The 15,739-nt window shown below is 43.5% G+C and overlaps 1 protein-coding gene across 1 annotated transcript in view; it reads left to right on the plus strand.

Moving 5' to 3' along the window:
• The window catches only part of ccdc171 (coiled-coil domain containing 171), a 75,242-nt gene that overhangs the window by 26,438 nt on the left and 33,065 nt on the right, over positions 1-15,739 (plus strand). Inside the window, 5 exon segments of the mRNA XM_031793053.1 lie at positions 3,430-3,597; positions 4,966-5,119; positions 5,632-5,665; positions 6,923-6,963; positions 9,400-9,522. Coding sequence (XP_031648913.1) covers positions 3,430-3,597; positions 4,966-5,119; positions 5,632-5,665; positions 6,923-6,963; positions 9,400-9,522 — 520 coding nt within the window.

A 15,739-nucleotide genomic window follows, 5' to 3' on the forward strand; every position in this document is an offset into this window, starting at 1 on the left:
TTATAAAGCCCTGTTTATCCCTCTAGTAAAAATGACAGTTGGTCTGTTACTGTGTTTTATAAAGCCGTTTATCCCTCTAGTAAACATGACAGTGGTGGTTCTGTACTGTGTTTTATAAAGCCCGTTTATCCCTCTAGTAAACATGACAGTTGGTCTGTTACTGTGTTTTATAAAGCCCTGTTTATCCCTTAGTAAACATGACAGTTGGTCTGTTACTCTGTGTTTTATAAAGCCCTGTTTATCCCTCTAGTAAACATGACAGTTGGTCTGTTACTGTGTTTTATAAAGCCCTGTTTATCCCTCTAGTAAACATGACAGTTGGTCTGTTACTGTGTTTTATAAAGCCCTGTTTATCCCTCTAGTAAACATGACAGTTGGTCTGTTACTGTGTTTTATAAAGCCCTGTATCCCTCTAGTAAACATGACAGTTGGTCTGTTACTGTGTTTTATAAAGCCCTGTTTATCCCTCTAGTAAACATGACAGTTGGTCTGTTACTGTGTTTATAAAGCCCTGTTATCCCTCTAGTAAACATGACAGTTGGTCTGTTACTGTGTTTTATAAAGCCCGTTTATCCCTCTAGTAAACATGACAGTTGGTCTGTTACTGTGTTTTATAAAGCCCTGTTTATCCCTCTAGTAAACATGACAGTTGGTCTGTTCTGTTACTGTGTTTTATAAAGCCCTGTTTATCCCTCTAGTAAACATGACAGTTGGTCTGTCACTGTGTTTTATAAAGCCCTGTTTATCCCTCTAGTAAACATGACAGTTGGTCTGTTACTGTGTTTTATAAAGCCCTGTTTATCCCTCTAGTAAACATGACAGTGGTCTGTTACTGTGTATTTACTAAAGCCCTGTTTCCCTCTAGTAACATGACAGGTGGCTCTGTTACTGTGTTTAAAGCCCTGTTTATCCCTCTAGTAAACATGACAGTTGGTCTGTTACTGTGTTTTATAAAGCCCTGTTTATCCCTCTAGTAAACATGACAGTTGGTCTGTTACTGTGTTTTATAAAGCCCTGTTTATCCCTCTAGTAAACATGACAGTTGGTCTGTCACTGTGTTTCATAAAGCCCTGTTTATCCCTCTAGTAAACATGACAGTTGGTCTGTCACTGTGTTTTATAAAGCCCTGTTTATCCCTCTAGTAAACATGACAGTTGGTCTGTTACTGTGTTTTATAAAGCCCTGTTTATCCCTCTAGTAAACATGACAGTTGGTCTGTTACTGTGTTTTATAAAGCCCTGTTTATCCCTCTAGTAAACATGACGTTGGTCTGTTACTTGTTTTATAAAGCCCTGTTTATCCCTCTAGTAAACATGACAGTTGGTCTGTTACGGTGTTTTATAAAGCCCTGTTTATCCCTCTAGTAAACATGACAGTTGGTCTGTTACTGTGTATTATAAAGCCCTGTTTATCCCTCTAGTAAACATGACAGTTGGTCTGTTACTGTGTTTTATAAAGCCCTGTTTATCCCTCTAGTAAACATGACAGTTGGTCTGTTCTGTTACTGTGTTTTATAAATCCCTGTTTATCCCTCTAGTAAACATGACAGTTGGTCTGTTACTGTGTTTTATAAAGCCCTGTTTATCCCTCTAGTAAACATGACAGTTGGTCTGTCACTGTGTTTTATAAAGCCCTGTTTATCCCTCTAGTAAACATGACAGTTGGTCTGTTACTGTGTTTTATAAAGCCCTGTTTATCCCTCTAGTAAACATGACAGTTGGTCTGTCACTGTGTTTTATAAAGCCCTGTTTATCCCTCTAGTAAACATGACAGTTGGTCTGTTACTGTGTTTTATAAAGCCCTGTTTATCCCTCTAGTAAACATGACAGTTGGTCTGTTCTGTTACTGTGTTTTATAAAGCCCTGTTTATCCCTCTAGTAAACATGACAGTTGGTCTGTCACTGTGTTTATAAAGCCCTGTTTATCCCTCTAGTAAACATGACAGTTGGTCTGTTACTGTGTTTTATAAAGCCCTGTTTATCCCTCTAGTAAACATGACAGTTGGTCTGTTACTGTGTATTATAAAGCCCTGTTTATCCCTCTAGTAAACATGACAGTTGGTCTGTTACTGTGTTTTATAAAGCCCTGTTTATCCCTCTAGGTAAACATGACAGTTGGTCTGTTCTGTTACTGTGTTTTTATAAATCCCTGTTTTATCCCTCTAGTAAACATGACAGTTGGTCTGTTACTGTGTTTTATAAAGCCCGCTTTATCCCTCTAGTAAAACATGACAGTGCGTCTGTCACTGTTTTTATAAAGCCCTGTTTATCCCTCTAGTAACATGACAGTTGGTCTGTTACTGTGTTTTATAAAGCCCTGTTTATCCCTCTAGTAAACATGACAGTTGGGTCTGTCACTGTGTTTTATAAAGCCCTGTTTATCCCTCTAGTAAACATGACAGTTGGTCTGTTACTGTGTTTTATAAAAGCCCTGTTTATCCTCTAGTAAACATGACAGTTGGTCTGTTCTGTACTGTGTTTTATAAAGCCCTGTTTATCCCTCTAGTAAACATGACAGTTGGTCTGTCACTGTGTTTTATAAAGCCCTGTTATCCCTCTAGTAAACATGACAGTTGGTCTGTTACTGTGTTTTATAAAGCCCTGTTTATCCCTCTAGTAACATGACAGTTGGTCTGTCCACTGTTTTTATAAAGCCCTGTTTATCCCTCTAGTAAACATGACAGTTGGTCTGTTACTGTGTTTTATAAAGCCCTGTTTATCCCTCTAGTAAACATGACAGTTGGTCTGTTACTGTGTTTTATAAAGCCCTGTTTATCCCTCTAGTAAACATGACAGTTGGTCTGTTACTGTGTTTTATAAACCCCTGTTTACATCCCAAGCTGTTGCAGAGTTGTGTGACATTAGTTACCTAATAACCTGTCTTTGTGTACCGTTTCCAATCAGGCTGGGTGTGTCTGTATACTGTTTGGCTCACCCAAGTGTCTGTGTGTGTGTCTGTTACTGTTTGGCTCACCCAAGTGTCTGTGTGTGTCTGTTACTGTTTGGCTCAACCCAAGGTGTGTGTGTGTGTGTCTCTGTTACCGTTTGGCTCACCCAAGTGTCTGTGTGTGTGTCTCTGTTACTGTTTGGCTCACCCAAGTGTCTGTGGGTGTGTGTCTACTGTTACTGTTTGGCTCACCCAAGTGTCATGTGTGTCTCTGTTACCGTTTGGCTCACCCAAGTGTCTGTGTGTCTCTGTTACTTTTTGGCTCTCACCCAAGTGTTGTGTGTCTCTGTTACTTTTTGGCTCACCCAAGTGTCTGTGTGTCTCTGTTACCGTTTGGCTCACCCAAGTGTCTGTGTGTCTCTGTTACTTTTTGGCTCACCCAAGTGTCTGTGTGTCTCTGTTACCGTTTGGCTCACCCAAGTGTCTGTGTGTGTCTGTTACTGTTTGGCTCACCCAAGTGTCTGTGTCTGTGTGTCTCTGCAGGAGAAGTTGTCGTTCCTTCACGGTCTGTTCCAGCGTCTGTTGGCGGGCTGCGTCCTCGTCTCCCAGCCGCAATGCATCCTGGGTAGTTTCTCCTGGGCGGAGCTCTGTGATGTCATAACAGAACACGTCGACACCCTCACCTCTGACCTTACACGCGCCAACGAGAGGGTAGGGTGTGTGAGTGAGATGTGTGAGTGAGATGTGTGTGTGAGTGAGATGTGTGTGTGTGTGAGATGTGTGTGAGATGTGTGCGTGTGTGTGTGTGAGAGGTGTGTGTGTGTGTGAGAGGTGTGTGTGTGTGTGTGTGTGAGATGTGTGTGTGTGTGAGAGGTGTGAGATGTGTGTGTGTGTGAGAGGTGTGTGTGTGTGTGTGAGAGGTGTGTGTGTGTGTGTGTGTGTGTGAGATGTGTGTGTGTGTGTGAGAGGGTGTGTGTGTGTGAGATGTGTGTGTGTGTGTGTGTGTGAGAGGTGTGTGTGTGTGTGAGATGTGTGTGTGTGAGATGTGTGGTGTGTGTGTGTGTGTGAGATGTGTGTGTGTGTGAGATGTGTGTGTGTGTGAGATGTGTGTGTGTGAGAGATGTGTGGTGTGTGTGTGTGAGATGTGTGGTGTGAGATGTGGTTGTGTTGTGAGATGTGTGTGTGAGATGTGTGTGTGAGAGATGTGTGTGTGTGTGTGTGAGAGTGTGTGTGTGTGTGAGATGTGTGTGTGTGTGAGATGTGTGTGTGTGTGTGAGAGATGTGTGTGTGTGAGAGATGTGTGTGTGTGAGAGATGTGTGTGTGTGAGAGATGTGTGTGAGAGATGTGTGTGAGATATGTGTGTGAGATATGTGTGTGTGTGTGTGTGTGTGTGTGTGAGATGTGTGTGTGTGTGTGAGAGATGTGTGTGTGTGAGAGATGTGTGTGTGTGTGAGATGTGTGTGTGTGTGTGTGTGTGTGAGATGTGTGTGTGTGTGAGATGTGTGTGTGAGAGATGTGTGTGTGTGTGTGAGATGTGTGTGTGAGATGTGTGTGTGTGTGTGTGTGAGATGTGTATGTGTGTGTGTGTGTGTGAGAGATGTGTGTGTGTGTGAGAGATGTGTGTGAGAGATGTGTGTGAGATATGTGTGTGAGATATGTGTGTGTGTGTGTGTGTGTGTGTGTGTGTGTGTGTGTGTGTGTGTGTGTGTGAGATGTGTGTGTGTGAGATGTGTGTGTGAGTGAGTGAGATACTATTTGTTTCTCTTACAATACAGCTGTGTTGTACAAATGTTTACAAAATCTTAGGCAGTATTTGATGTCTTTCTCTCTCTCTCCCCCATTTCGCCTCTATTCTCTTCTCCATCTTCTCTCTCTCTCTCTCTCTTTCCCTCTTCTCTCTTCGTTCTCTTGTCTCTCTCTGTTCGTCCCTCCTCTCTGTCTCTCTCTGTCTCTCTCTGGTCTCTCTCTTGTCTCTCTCTTTTGTCTCTCTATCTCTCCTCTGCTTCTCTCTGTTCTCTCCCTCGGTCTCTCTCTGTCTCTCTCTCTCTCTGTCTCTCTCTCTCTCTCTCTCTCTCTAGGTGTCCCACCTGCAGGCTGTGTGTGAGAGTAACAGTGTGTGTGTATCTCAGCTGCAGCAGAGCCAGGAAGGGGTGTTAGTGAGAATAGAGGAGACAGTGAAACAGAGAGAAGAGACCTGGACAGCACAGCGACATGAGATGGACCAGCACACGCCAGACATACAGGGGAATAGGATACCAGGGGAAGATACAGGTAACACAATGCTACAGGGGAAGGGAGATAAAGATAAAGGGATGAAAAACAGGGGATAAGATAAACACACTGCAAGGGGAAGATACAGGTAACTAACACATGTGTACACATGCTACAGGGAAGCTACAAGGTAACTAACACACTGTTACACTGTACAGGGGAGGATACAGGTAACTACACACTGCTACCAGGGGAAGATAGAGGTAACTAACACACTGTTACAGGGGAAGATACATGGTAACTAAACACACTGCTACAGGGGAAGATACAGGTAACTAACACACTGCTACAGGGGAAGATACAGGTAACTAACACACTGTTACACTGCGTCTACAGGGAAGATACAGGTAACTAACACACTGTGTACACTGTTACAGGGGAAGTTACAGGTAACTAACACACTGTTACACTGCCTACAGGGCGGATTAACAGGTAACTAACACACTGCTACAGGGGAAGCATAGAGGTAACTAACACACTGTTACACTGCTACAGGGGAAGATACAGGTAACTAACACACTGCTACACTGTTACAGGGGAAGATACAGGTAACTAACACACTGTTACACTGTTACAGGGGAAGATACAGGTAACTAACACACTGTTACCGGGGAAGATACAGGTAACTAACACACTGCTAAAGGGACAGATACAGGTAACTAACACACTGTTACAGGGGAAGATACAGGTAACTAACACACTGCTACAACTGCTACCAGGGAAGATAGAGGTAACTAACACACTGTACAGGGAAAGATACAGGTAACTAACACACTGTACACTGTTACAGGGAAGATACAGGTAACTAACACACTGTTACAGGGAAGATACAGGTAACTAACACACTGTTACAGGGAAGATACAGGTAACTAACACACTGTTACACTGCTACAGGGAAGATACAGGTAACTAACACTGCTACAGGGGAAGATAGAGGTAACTAACACACTGTTACACTGCCTACAGGGAAGATACAGGTAACTAACACACTGCTACAGGGGAAGATACAGGTAACTAACACACTGCTACAGGGAAAGATACAGTTAACTAACACACTGTTACACTGCTACAGGGGAAGATACAGTAACTAACACACTGTTACCACTGTTACAGGGAAGATAGAGGTAACTAACACACTGCTACAGGGGAAGATACAGGTAACTAACACACTGTACAGGGGAAGATACAGGTAACTAACACACTGCTACAGGGGAAGATACAGGTAACTAACACACTGCTACAGGGAAGATACAGGTAAACTAACACACTGTTTCTCTGCTACTCATACACACAGAGACACATCCACACATAAAGCACAACCAATCCTTTGGTAAATGTCCTTCTTTTCTCTCTCATTCTTTCTCTCCTTCCCTCCCCCACCCACCCCTTCTCTCTCTCTCTCTCTCTCTCTCTCTCTCTCTCTCTCTCTCTCTCTTCTCGTCTCTCTCTCTCTCTCTCTCTCTCTCTCTCCCTCCGCCCTATCTCTCTCTCTCCTTTCCCTCCACCTCCTCTCTCTCTCCTTCCCTCCACCTCCTCTCTCTTTCCCTCCTCTCTCTCTCTCTCTCTCCCTCCTCTCTCTCTCTTTCCCTCTCTCTCTCTCTCTCTCTCTCTCTCCCTCCTCTCTCTCTCTCTCTCTCTCTCTCTCTCTCTCTCTCTCTCTCTTTTCCCTCCACCTCCTCTCTCTCTCTCTCCCTCCTCTCTCTCTCTCTTTCCCTCCACCTCCTCTCTCTCCTCTCTCTCTCTCTCCTCTCTCTCTCTCCCTAGATGTTCGGTGCTCAGCTTGAGGAGTCCCGTCAGAGACTATCCTCACTAGAGAAAGAACGCAGCCAGCTGACCAATGACCTCGCCATGCTCCAGAAAACCCTAACCCAGTCTGACCTCCAGGGGTCAACCCCTGCTCTCAGCCTGCACCTACTGGCTGGGGCGCTCACACACCTCACACACCGCCACACACACACTCCGCACACAGAAAACTCTCCTCACTCGCCGCTTGGCGGAGCGAGAGGGCCTAGAGATGGAGGTTAGAACGCTTGTACAAGCTCTAGGGGAGGGAAGAGGAGAGGGGGATGAGGAGAGGAAGGGAGGAGGGGTGAAGAGGTGGAAGAAGGTTGTGTGGTGTGTTGATAGCTGTGAACAGGTTGTGTGTGTTGGACGGGGGAGCAGACTGGTGTTTAGGGGTGGTGGGCAGAGGTACCCCTCTATAGGAGTTCGTGTTTCAGTCGTCCCTCCTCTGGGAGGAGAGAGAGAAGGACTCACACACCGCCATCTAAAGGTGAGCATGGCAATGACACAACTGCACTGTGAAATAATTATTCTGAAAATATTTGTTACTGTTTTTGACTAGTTGATATATACAAGGGCATTCCAACCCTCTTCCTGGAGATCTACTGTCCTGTAGGTTTTCAGTCCAACCCTCTTCCTGGAGATCTACTGTCCTGTAGGTTTTTCAGTCCACCCTCTTCCTGGAGATCTACTGTCCTGTAGGTTTTCAGTCCAACCCTTTTCCGGAGATCTTACTGTCCTGTAGGTTTTCAGTCCAACCCTCTTCCTTGGAGATCTACTGTCCTGTAGGGTTTCAGTCCAACCCTCTTCCGGGAGATCTACTGTCCTGTAGGTTTTCAGTCCAACCCTCTTCCTGGAGATCTACTGTCCTGTAGGTTTTCAGTCCAACCCTCTTCCTGGAGATCTACTGTCCTGTAGGTTTTCAGTCCCAACCCTCTTCTGGAGATCTACTGTCCTGTAGGTTTTCAGTCCAACCCCTCTTCCTGGAGATCTACTGTCCTGTAGGTTTTCAGTCCAACCCTCTTCCTGGAGATCTACTGTCCTGTAGGTTTTCAGTCCAACCCTCTTCCTGGAGATCTACTGTCTTGTAGGTTTTTAGTCCAACCCTCTTCTGGAGATCTACTGTCCTGTAGGTTTTCAGTCCAACCCTCTTCCTGGAGATCTACTGTCCTGTAGGTTTTCAGTCCAACCCTCTTCCTGGAGATCTACTGTCCTGTAGGTTTTCAGTCCAACCCTCTTCCTGGAGATCTACTGTCCTGTAGGTTTCAGTCCAACCCTCTTCCTGGAGATCTACTGTCCTGTAGGTTTTCAGTCCAACCCTCTTCCTGGAGATCTACTGTCCTGTAGGTTTTCAGTCCAACCCTCTTCCTGGAGATCTACTGTCCTGTAGGTTTTCAGTCCAACCCTCTTCCTGGAGATCTACTGTCCTGTAGGTTTTCAGTCCAAACCCTTTTCCTGGAGATCTTACTGTCCTGTAGGTTTTCAGTCCAACCCTCTCCTGGAGATCTACTGTCCTGTAGGTTTTCAGTCCAACCCTCTTCCTGGAGATCTACTGTCCTGTAGGTTTTCAGTCCAACCCTCTTCCTGGAGATCTACTGTCCTGTAGGTTTCAGTCCAACCCTCTTCCTGGAGATCTACTGTCCTGTAGGTTTTCAGTCCAACCCTCTTCCTGGAGATCTACTGTCCTGTAGGTTTTCAGTCCAACCCTCTTCCTGGAGATCTACTGTCCGTAGGTTTTCAGTCCAACCCTCTTCCTGGAGATTTACTGTCCTGTAGGTTTTTCAGTCCAACCCTCTTCCTGGAGATCTACTGTCCTGTAGGTTTTCAGTCCAACCCTCTTCCTGGAGATCTACTGTCCTGTAGGTTTTCAGTCCAACCCTCTTCCTGGAGATCTACTGTCTTGTAGGTTTTAGTCCAACCCTCTTCCTGGAGATCTACTGTCCTGTAGGTTTTCAGTCCAACCCTCTTCCTGGAGATCTACTGTCCTGTAGGTTTTCAGTCCAACCCTCTTCCTGGAGATCTACTGTCTTGTAGGTTTTTAGTCCAACCCTCTTCCTGGAGATCTACTGTCCTGTAGGTTTTCAGTCCAACCCTCTTCCTGGAGATCTACTGTCCTGTAGGTTTTCAGTCCAACCCTCTTCCTGGAGATCTACTGTCTTGTAGGTTTTCAGTCCAACCCTCTTCCTGGAGATCTACTGTCCTGTAGGTTTTCAGTCCAACCCTCTTCCTGGAGATCTACTGTCCTGTAGGTTTTCAGTCCACCCTTTTGGACAACTGAAGCAAGGCACACAATTCTTCTCTAGGAAAATGACTAAAAAATAATAATTGTTGAGACAGAAATTTTGGATGAAAAGTACTATGTTAAAAACAGCAAGATTTCTCTCAGGAATGAACTATGAAACGATGAATGTATGAATGGGATAGCATCGTATTAACCCCTTGCTCTCTGACTCTCTCAGGTGAAGAGGATAATGACGATGAAGGGAGAGGAGGACTGTGTGTGAGGTGGCTTCGTCGTAAAGATATCTCCTTCTTCATCATGTCTTCCATGGTTGAACTACAAGAGGCCTTAGAGCACACAGGTAACACTCTCTCTCTCTCACACACACACTCACACACATACACACACACTGAGAGAGAGTTAGCTAGCGTAAACTGGTGGAGGAATCTGGAGGTAGTGAACCAGCAGTCGGAAGGGTACTGTCTTCTATATCCCAGGTGTTATCTACCTGCTCCATGGTCTTCTATATCCCAGGTGTTATCTACCTGCTCCATGGTAACTGTCTTCTATATCCCAGGTGTTATCTACTGTCTTCTATATCCCAGGTGTTATCTACCTGCTCCATGGTGTTCTATATCCCAGGTGTTATCTACTGTCTTCTATATCCCAGGTGTTATCTACCTGCTCCATGGTAACTGTCTTCTATATCCCAGGTGTTATCTACTGTCTTCTATATCCCAGGTGTTATCTACCTGCTCCATGGTCTTTTTTATCCCAGGTGTTATCTACCTGCTCCATGATAACTGTCTTCTATATCCCAGGTGTTATCTACTGTCTTCTATATCCCAGGTGTTATCTACCTGCTCCATGGTGTTCTATATCCCAGGTGTTATCTACTGTCTTCTATATCCCAGGTGTTATCTACTGTCTTCTATATCCCAGGTGTTATCTACTGTCTTCTATATCCCAGGTGTTATCTACTGTCTTCTATATCCCAGGTGTTATCTACCTGCTCCATGGTCTTCTATATCCCAGGTGTTATCTACCTGCTCCATGGTCTTCTATATCCCAGGTGTTATCTACTGTCTTCTATATCCCAGGTGTTATCTACCTGCTCCATGGTGTTCTATATCCCAGGTGTTATCTACTGTCTTCTATATCCCAGGTGTTATCTACTGTCTTCTATATCCCAGGTGTTATCTACTGTCTTCTATATCCCAGGTGTTATCTACTGTCTTCTATATCTCAGGTGTTATCTACTGTCTTCTATATCTCAGGTGTTATCTACTGTCTTCTATATCTCAGGTGTTATCTACCTGCTCCATGGTCTTCTATATTTTTTATTTATTTTTTATTTTACCTTTATTTAACCAGGTAGGCTAGTTGAGAACAAGTTCTCATTTACAATTGCGACCTGGCCAAGATAAAGCAAAGCAGTTCGACAGATAAAACGACACAGAGTTACACATGGAGTAAAAACAAACATACAGTCAATAATGCAGTATAAACAAGTCTATATACAATGTGAGCAAATGAGGTGAGAAGGGAGGTAAAGGCAAAAAGGCCATGATGGCAAAGTAAATACAATATAGCAAGTAAAATACTGGAATGGTAGTTTTGCAATGGAAGAATGTGCAAAGTAGAAATAAAAAATAATGGGGTGCAAAGGAGTAAAATAAATAAATAAATAAAAATTAAATACAGTTGGGAAAGAGGTAGTTTGTTTGGGCTAAATTATAGGTGGGCTATGTACAGGTGCAGTAATCTGTGAGCTGCTCTGACAGTTGGTGCTTAAAGCTAGTGAGGGAGATAAGTGTTTCCAGTTTCAGAGATTTTTGTAGTTCGTTCCAGTCATTGGCAGCAGAGGTGTTATCTACTGTCTTCTATATCCCAGGTGTTATCTACTGTCTTCTATATCCCAGGTGTTATCTACCTGCTCCATGGTGTTCTATATCCCAGGTGTTATCTACTGTCTTCTATATCCCAGGTGTTATCTACTGTCTTCTATATCCCAGGTGTTATCTACCTGCTCCATGGTAACTGTCTTCTATATCCCAGGTGTTATCTACTGTCTTCTATATCCCAGGTGTTATCTACTGTCTTCTTTATCCCAGGTGTTATCTACCTGCTCCATGGTCTTCTATATCCCAGGTGTTCTCTACCTGCTCCATGGTCTTCTATATCCCAGGTGTTATCTACCTGCTCCATGGTAACTGTCTTCTATATCCCAGGTGTTATCTACTGTCTTCTATATCCCAGGTGTTATCTACCTGCTCCATGGTGTTCTATATCCCAGGTGTTATCTACCTGCTCCATGGTGTTCTATATCCCAGGTGTTATCTACCTGCTCCATGGTAACTGTCTTCTATATCCCAGGTGTTATCTACTGTCTTCTATATCCCAGGTGTTATCTACCTGCTCCATGGTGTTCTATATCCCAGGTGTTATCTACCTGCTCCATGGTGTGCTATATCCCAGGTGTTATCTACCTGCTCCATGGTGTTCTATATCCCAGGTGTTCTCTACCTGCTCCATGGTCTTCTATATCCCAGGTGTTATCTACCTGCTCCATGGTAACTGTCTTCTATATCCCAGGTGTTATCTACTGTCTTCTATATCCCAGGTGTTATCTACCTGCTCCATGGTGTTCTAATATCCAAGGTGTTATCTACCTGCTCCATGGTGTTCTATATCCCAGGTGTTATCTACCTGCTCCATGGTCTTCTATATCCCAGGTGTTCTCTACCTGCTCCATGGTCTTCTATATCCCAGTGTTCTATCTACCTGCTCCATGGTAACTGTCTTCTATATCCCAGGTGTTATCTACTGTCTTCTATATCCAGGTGTTATCTACCTGCTCCATGGTGTTCTATATCCCAGGTGTTATCTACCTGCTCCATGGTGTTCTATATCCCAGGTGTTATCTACCTGCTCCATGGTAACTGTCTTCGATATCCCCAGGTGTTATCTACTGTCTTCTATATCCCAGGTGTTATCTACCTGCTCCATGGTGTTCATATATCCCAGGTGTTATCTACCTGCTCCATGGTGTTCTATATCCCAGGTGTTATCTACCTGCTCCATGGTTTCTATATCCCAGGTGTTATCTACCTGCTCCATGGTCTTCTATATCCCAGGTGTTATCTACCTGCTCCATGGTGTTCTATATCCCAGGTGTTATCTACCTGCTCCATGGTGTTCTATATCCCAGGTGTTTATCTACCTGCTCCATGGTGTTCTATATCCCAGGTGTTATCTACCTGCTCCATGGTGTTCTATATCCCAGGTGTTATCTACCTGCTCCATGGTGTTCTTATATCCCATGTGTTATCTACCTGCTCCATGGTAACTGTCTTCTATATCCCAGGTGTTATCTACTGTCTTCTATATCCCAGGTGTTATCTACCTGCTCCATGGTGTTCTATATCCCAGGTGTTATCTACCTGCTCCATGGTAACTGTCTTCTATATCCCAGGTGTTATCTACTGTCTTCTATATCCCAGGTGTTATCTACCTGCTCCATGGTGTTCTATATCCCAGGTGTTATCTACCTGCTCCATGGTGTTCTATATCCCAGGTGTTATCTACCTGCTCCATGGTAACTGTCTTCTATATCCCAGGTGTTATCTACTGTCTTCTATATCCCAGGTGTTATCTACCTGCTCCATGGTGTTCTATATCCCAGGTGTTATCTACCTGCTCCATGGTGTTCTATATCCCAGGTGTTATCTACCTGCTCCATGGTGTTCTATATCCCAGGTGTTATCTACCTGCTCCATGGTCTTCTATATCCCAGGTGTTATCTACCTGCTCCATGGTGTTCTATATCCCAGGTGTTATCTACCTGCTCCATGGTGTTCTATATCCCAGGTGTTATCTACCTGCTCCATGATCTTCTATATCCCAGGTGTTATCTACCTGCTCCATGGTGTTCTATATCCAGGTGTTATCTACCTGCTCCATGGTAACTGTCTTCTATATCCCAGGTGTTATCTACTGTCTTCTATATCCCAGGTGTTATCTACCTGCTCCATGGTGTTCTATATCCCAGGTGTTATCTACCTGCTCCATGGTAACTGTCTTCTATATCCCAGGTGTTATCTACTGTCTTCTATATCCCAGGTGTATCTACCTGCTCCATGGTGTTCTATATCCCAGGTGTTATCTACCTGCTCCATGGTGTTCTATATCCCAGGTGTTATCTACCTGCTCCATGGTAACTGTCTTCTATATCCCAGGTGTTATCTACTGTCTTCTATATCCCAGGTGTTATCTACCTGCTCCATGGTGTTCTATATCCCAGGTGTTATCTACCTGCTCCATGGTGTTCTATATCCCAGGTGTTATCTACCTGCTCCATGGTGTTCTATATCCCAGGTGTTATCTACCTGCCTCCATGGTCTTCTATATAGTGTCTGTATCTGTAGTGTCTGTATCTGTAGTGTCTGTACCTGTATCTGTAGTGTCTGTATCTGTAGTATCTGTATCTGTAGTGTCTGTAGTGTCTGTATCTGTATCTGTAGTGTCTGTAGTGTCTGTATCTGTAGTGTCTGTATCTGTAGTGTCTGTATCTGTAGTGTCTGTATCTGTAGTATCTGTATCTGTAGTATCTGTACCTGTATCCGTAGTGTCTGTATCTGTAGTGTCTGTACCTGTATCTGTAGTGTCTGTACCTGTATCTGTAGTGTCTGTACCTGTAGTGTCTGTAGTGTCTGTATCTGTAGTATCTGTATCTGTAGTGTCTGTAGTGTCTGTATCTGTAGTGTCTGTATCTGTAGTGTCTGTATCTGTAGTGTCTGTATCTGTAGTATCTGTATCTGTAGTATCTGTACCTGTATCCGTAGTGTCTGTATCTGTAGTGTCTGTACCTGTATCTGTAGTGTCTGTACCTGTATCTGTAGTGTCTGTGTCTGTAGTGTCTGTATCTGTAGTGTCTGTATCTGTATCTGTAGTGTCTGTATCTGTAGTGTCTGTAGTGTCTGTATCTGTATCTGTAGTATCTGTACCTGTAGTGTCTGTATCTGTAGTGTCTGTACCTGTATCTGTAGTATCTGTACCTGTAGTGTCTGTATCCTGTAGTGTCTGTATCTGTAGTGTCTGTACCTGTATCTGTATGTCTGTGTCTGTAGTGTCTGTATCTGTAGTGTCTGTATCTTAGTGTCTGTACCTGTATCTGTAGTGTCTGTGTCTGTAGTGTCTGTGTCTGTAGTGTCTGTATCTGTAGTGTCTGTATCTGTAGTGTCTGTATCTGTGTCTGGTATCGTAGTGTCTGTATCTGTAGTGTCTGTATCTGTAGTGTCTTGTATCTGTAGTGTCTGTATCTGTAGTATCTGTATCTGTAGTGTCTGTATCTGTAGTTGTCTGTATCTGTAGTAATCTGTATCTGTAGTGTCTGTATCTGTAGTGTCTGTATCTGTAGTGTCTGTATCTGTATCTGTAGTGTCTGTATCTGTAGTGTCTGTATCTGTAGTGTCTGTATCTAGTCGTGTCTGTATCTGTATCTGTAGTGTCTGTATCTGTTAGTGTCTGTATCTGTATCTTTAATCTGTAGTGTCTGTATCTGTAGTGTCTGTATCTGTATCTGTAGTGTCTATATCTGTAGTGTCTGTATCTGTAGTGTCTGTATCTGTAGTATCTGTAGTGTCTGTATCTGTAGTATCTGTAGTGTCTGTATCTGTATCTGTAGTGTCTGTATCTGTAGTGTCTGTATCTGTATCTGTAGTGTCTGTATCTGTAGTATCTGTATCTGTATCTGTAGTGTCTATATCTGTATCTGTAGTGTCTGTATCTGTAGTATCTGTAGTGTCTGTATCTGTATCTGTAGTGTCTGTATCTGTAGTGTCTGTATCTGTATCTGTATCTGTATCTGTAGTATCTGTATCTGTATCTGTAGTGTCTATATCTGTATCTGTAGTGTCTATATCTGTAGTGTCTGTATCTGTAGTGTCTGTATCTGTAGTGTCTGTATCTGTATCTGTAGTATCTGTATCTGTATCTGTAGTGTCTATATCTGTATCTGTAGTGTCTGTATCTGTAGTATCTGTAGTGTCTGTATCTGTATCTGTAGTGTCTGTATCTGTAGTGTCTGTATCTGTAGTATCTGTAGTGTCTGTATCTGTATCTGTAGTGTCTGTATCTGTAGTGTCTGTATCTGTAGTATCTGTAGTGTCTGTATCTGTATCTGTAGTGTCTGTATCTGTAGTGTCTGTATCTGTAGTATCTGTAGTGTCTGTATCTGTATCTGTAGTGTCTGTATCTGTAGTGTCTGTATCTGTATCTGTAGTGTCTGTATCTGTAGTATCTGTATCTGTATCTGTAGTGTCTATATCTGTATCTGTAGTGTCTGTATCTGTAGTATCTGTAGTGTCTGTATCTGTATCTGTAGTGTCTGTATCTGTAGTGTCTGTATCTGTATCTGTAGTATCTGTATCTGTATCTGTAGTGTCTATATCTGTATCTGTAGTGTCTATATCTGTAGTGTCTATATCTGTAGTGTCTGTATCTGTAGTGTCTGTATCTGTAGTATCTGTATCTGTATCTGTAGTGTCTATATCTGTATCTGTAGTGTCTGTAGTCTG

Source organism: Oncorhynchus kisutch, linkage group LG16 (genome assembly GCF_002021735.2).
Source record: "Oncorhynchus kisutch isolate 150728-3 linkage group LG16, Okis_V2, whole genome shotgun sequence".
NCBI lineage: Eukaryota > Metazoa > Chordata > Actinopteri > Salmoniformes > Salmonidae > Oncorhynchus > Oncorhynchus kisutch.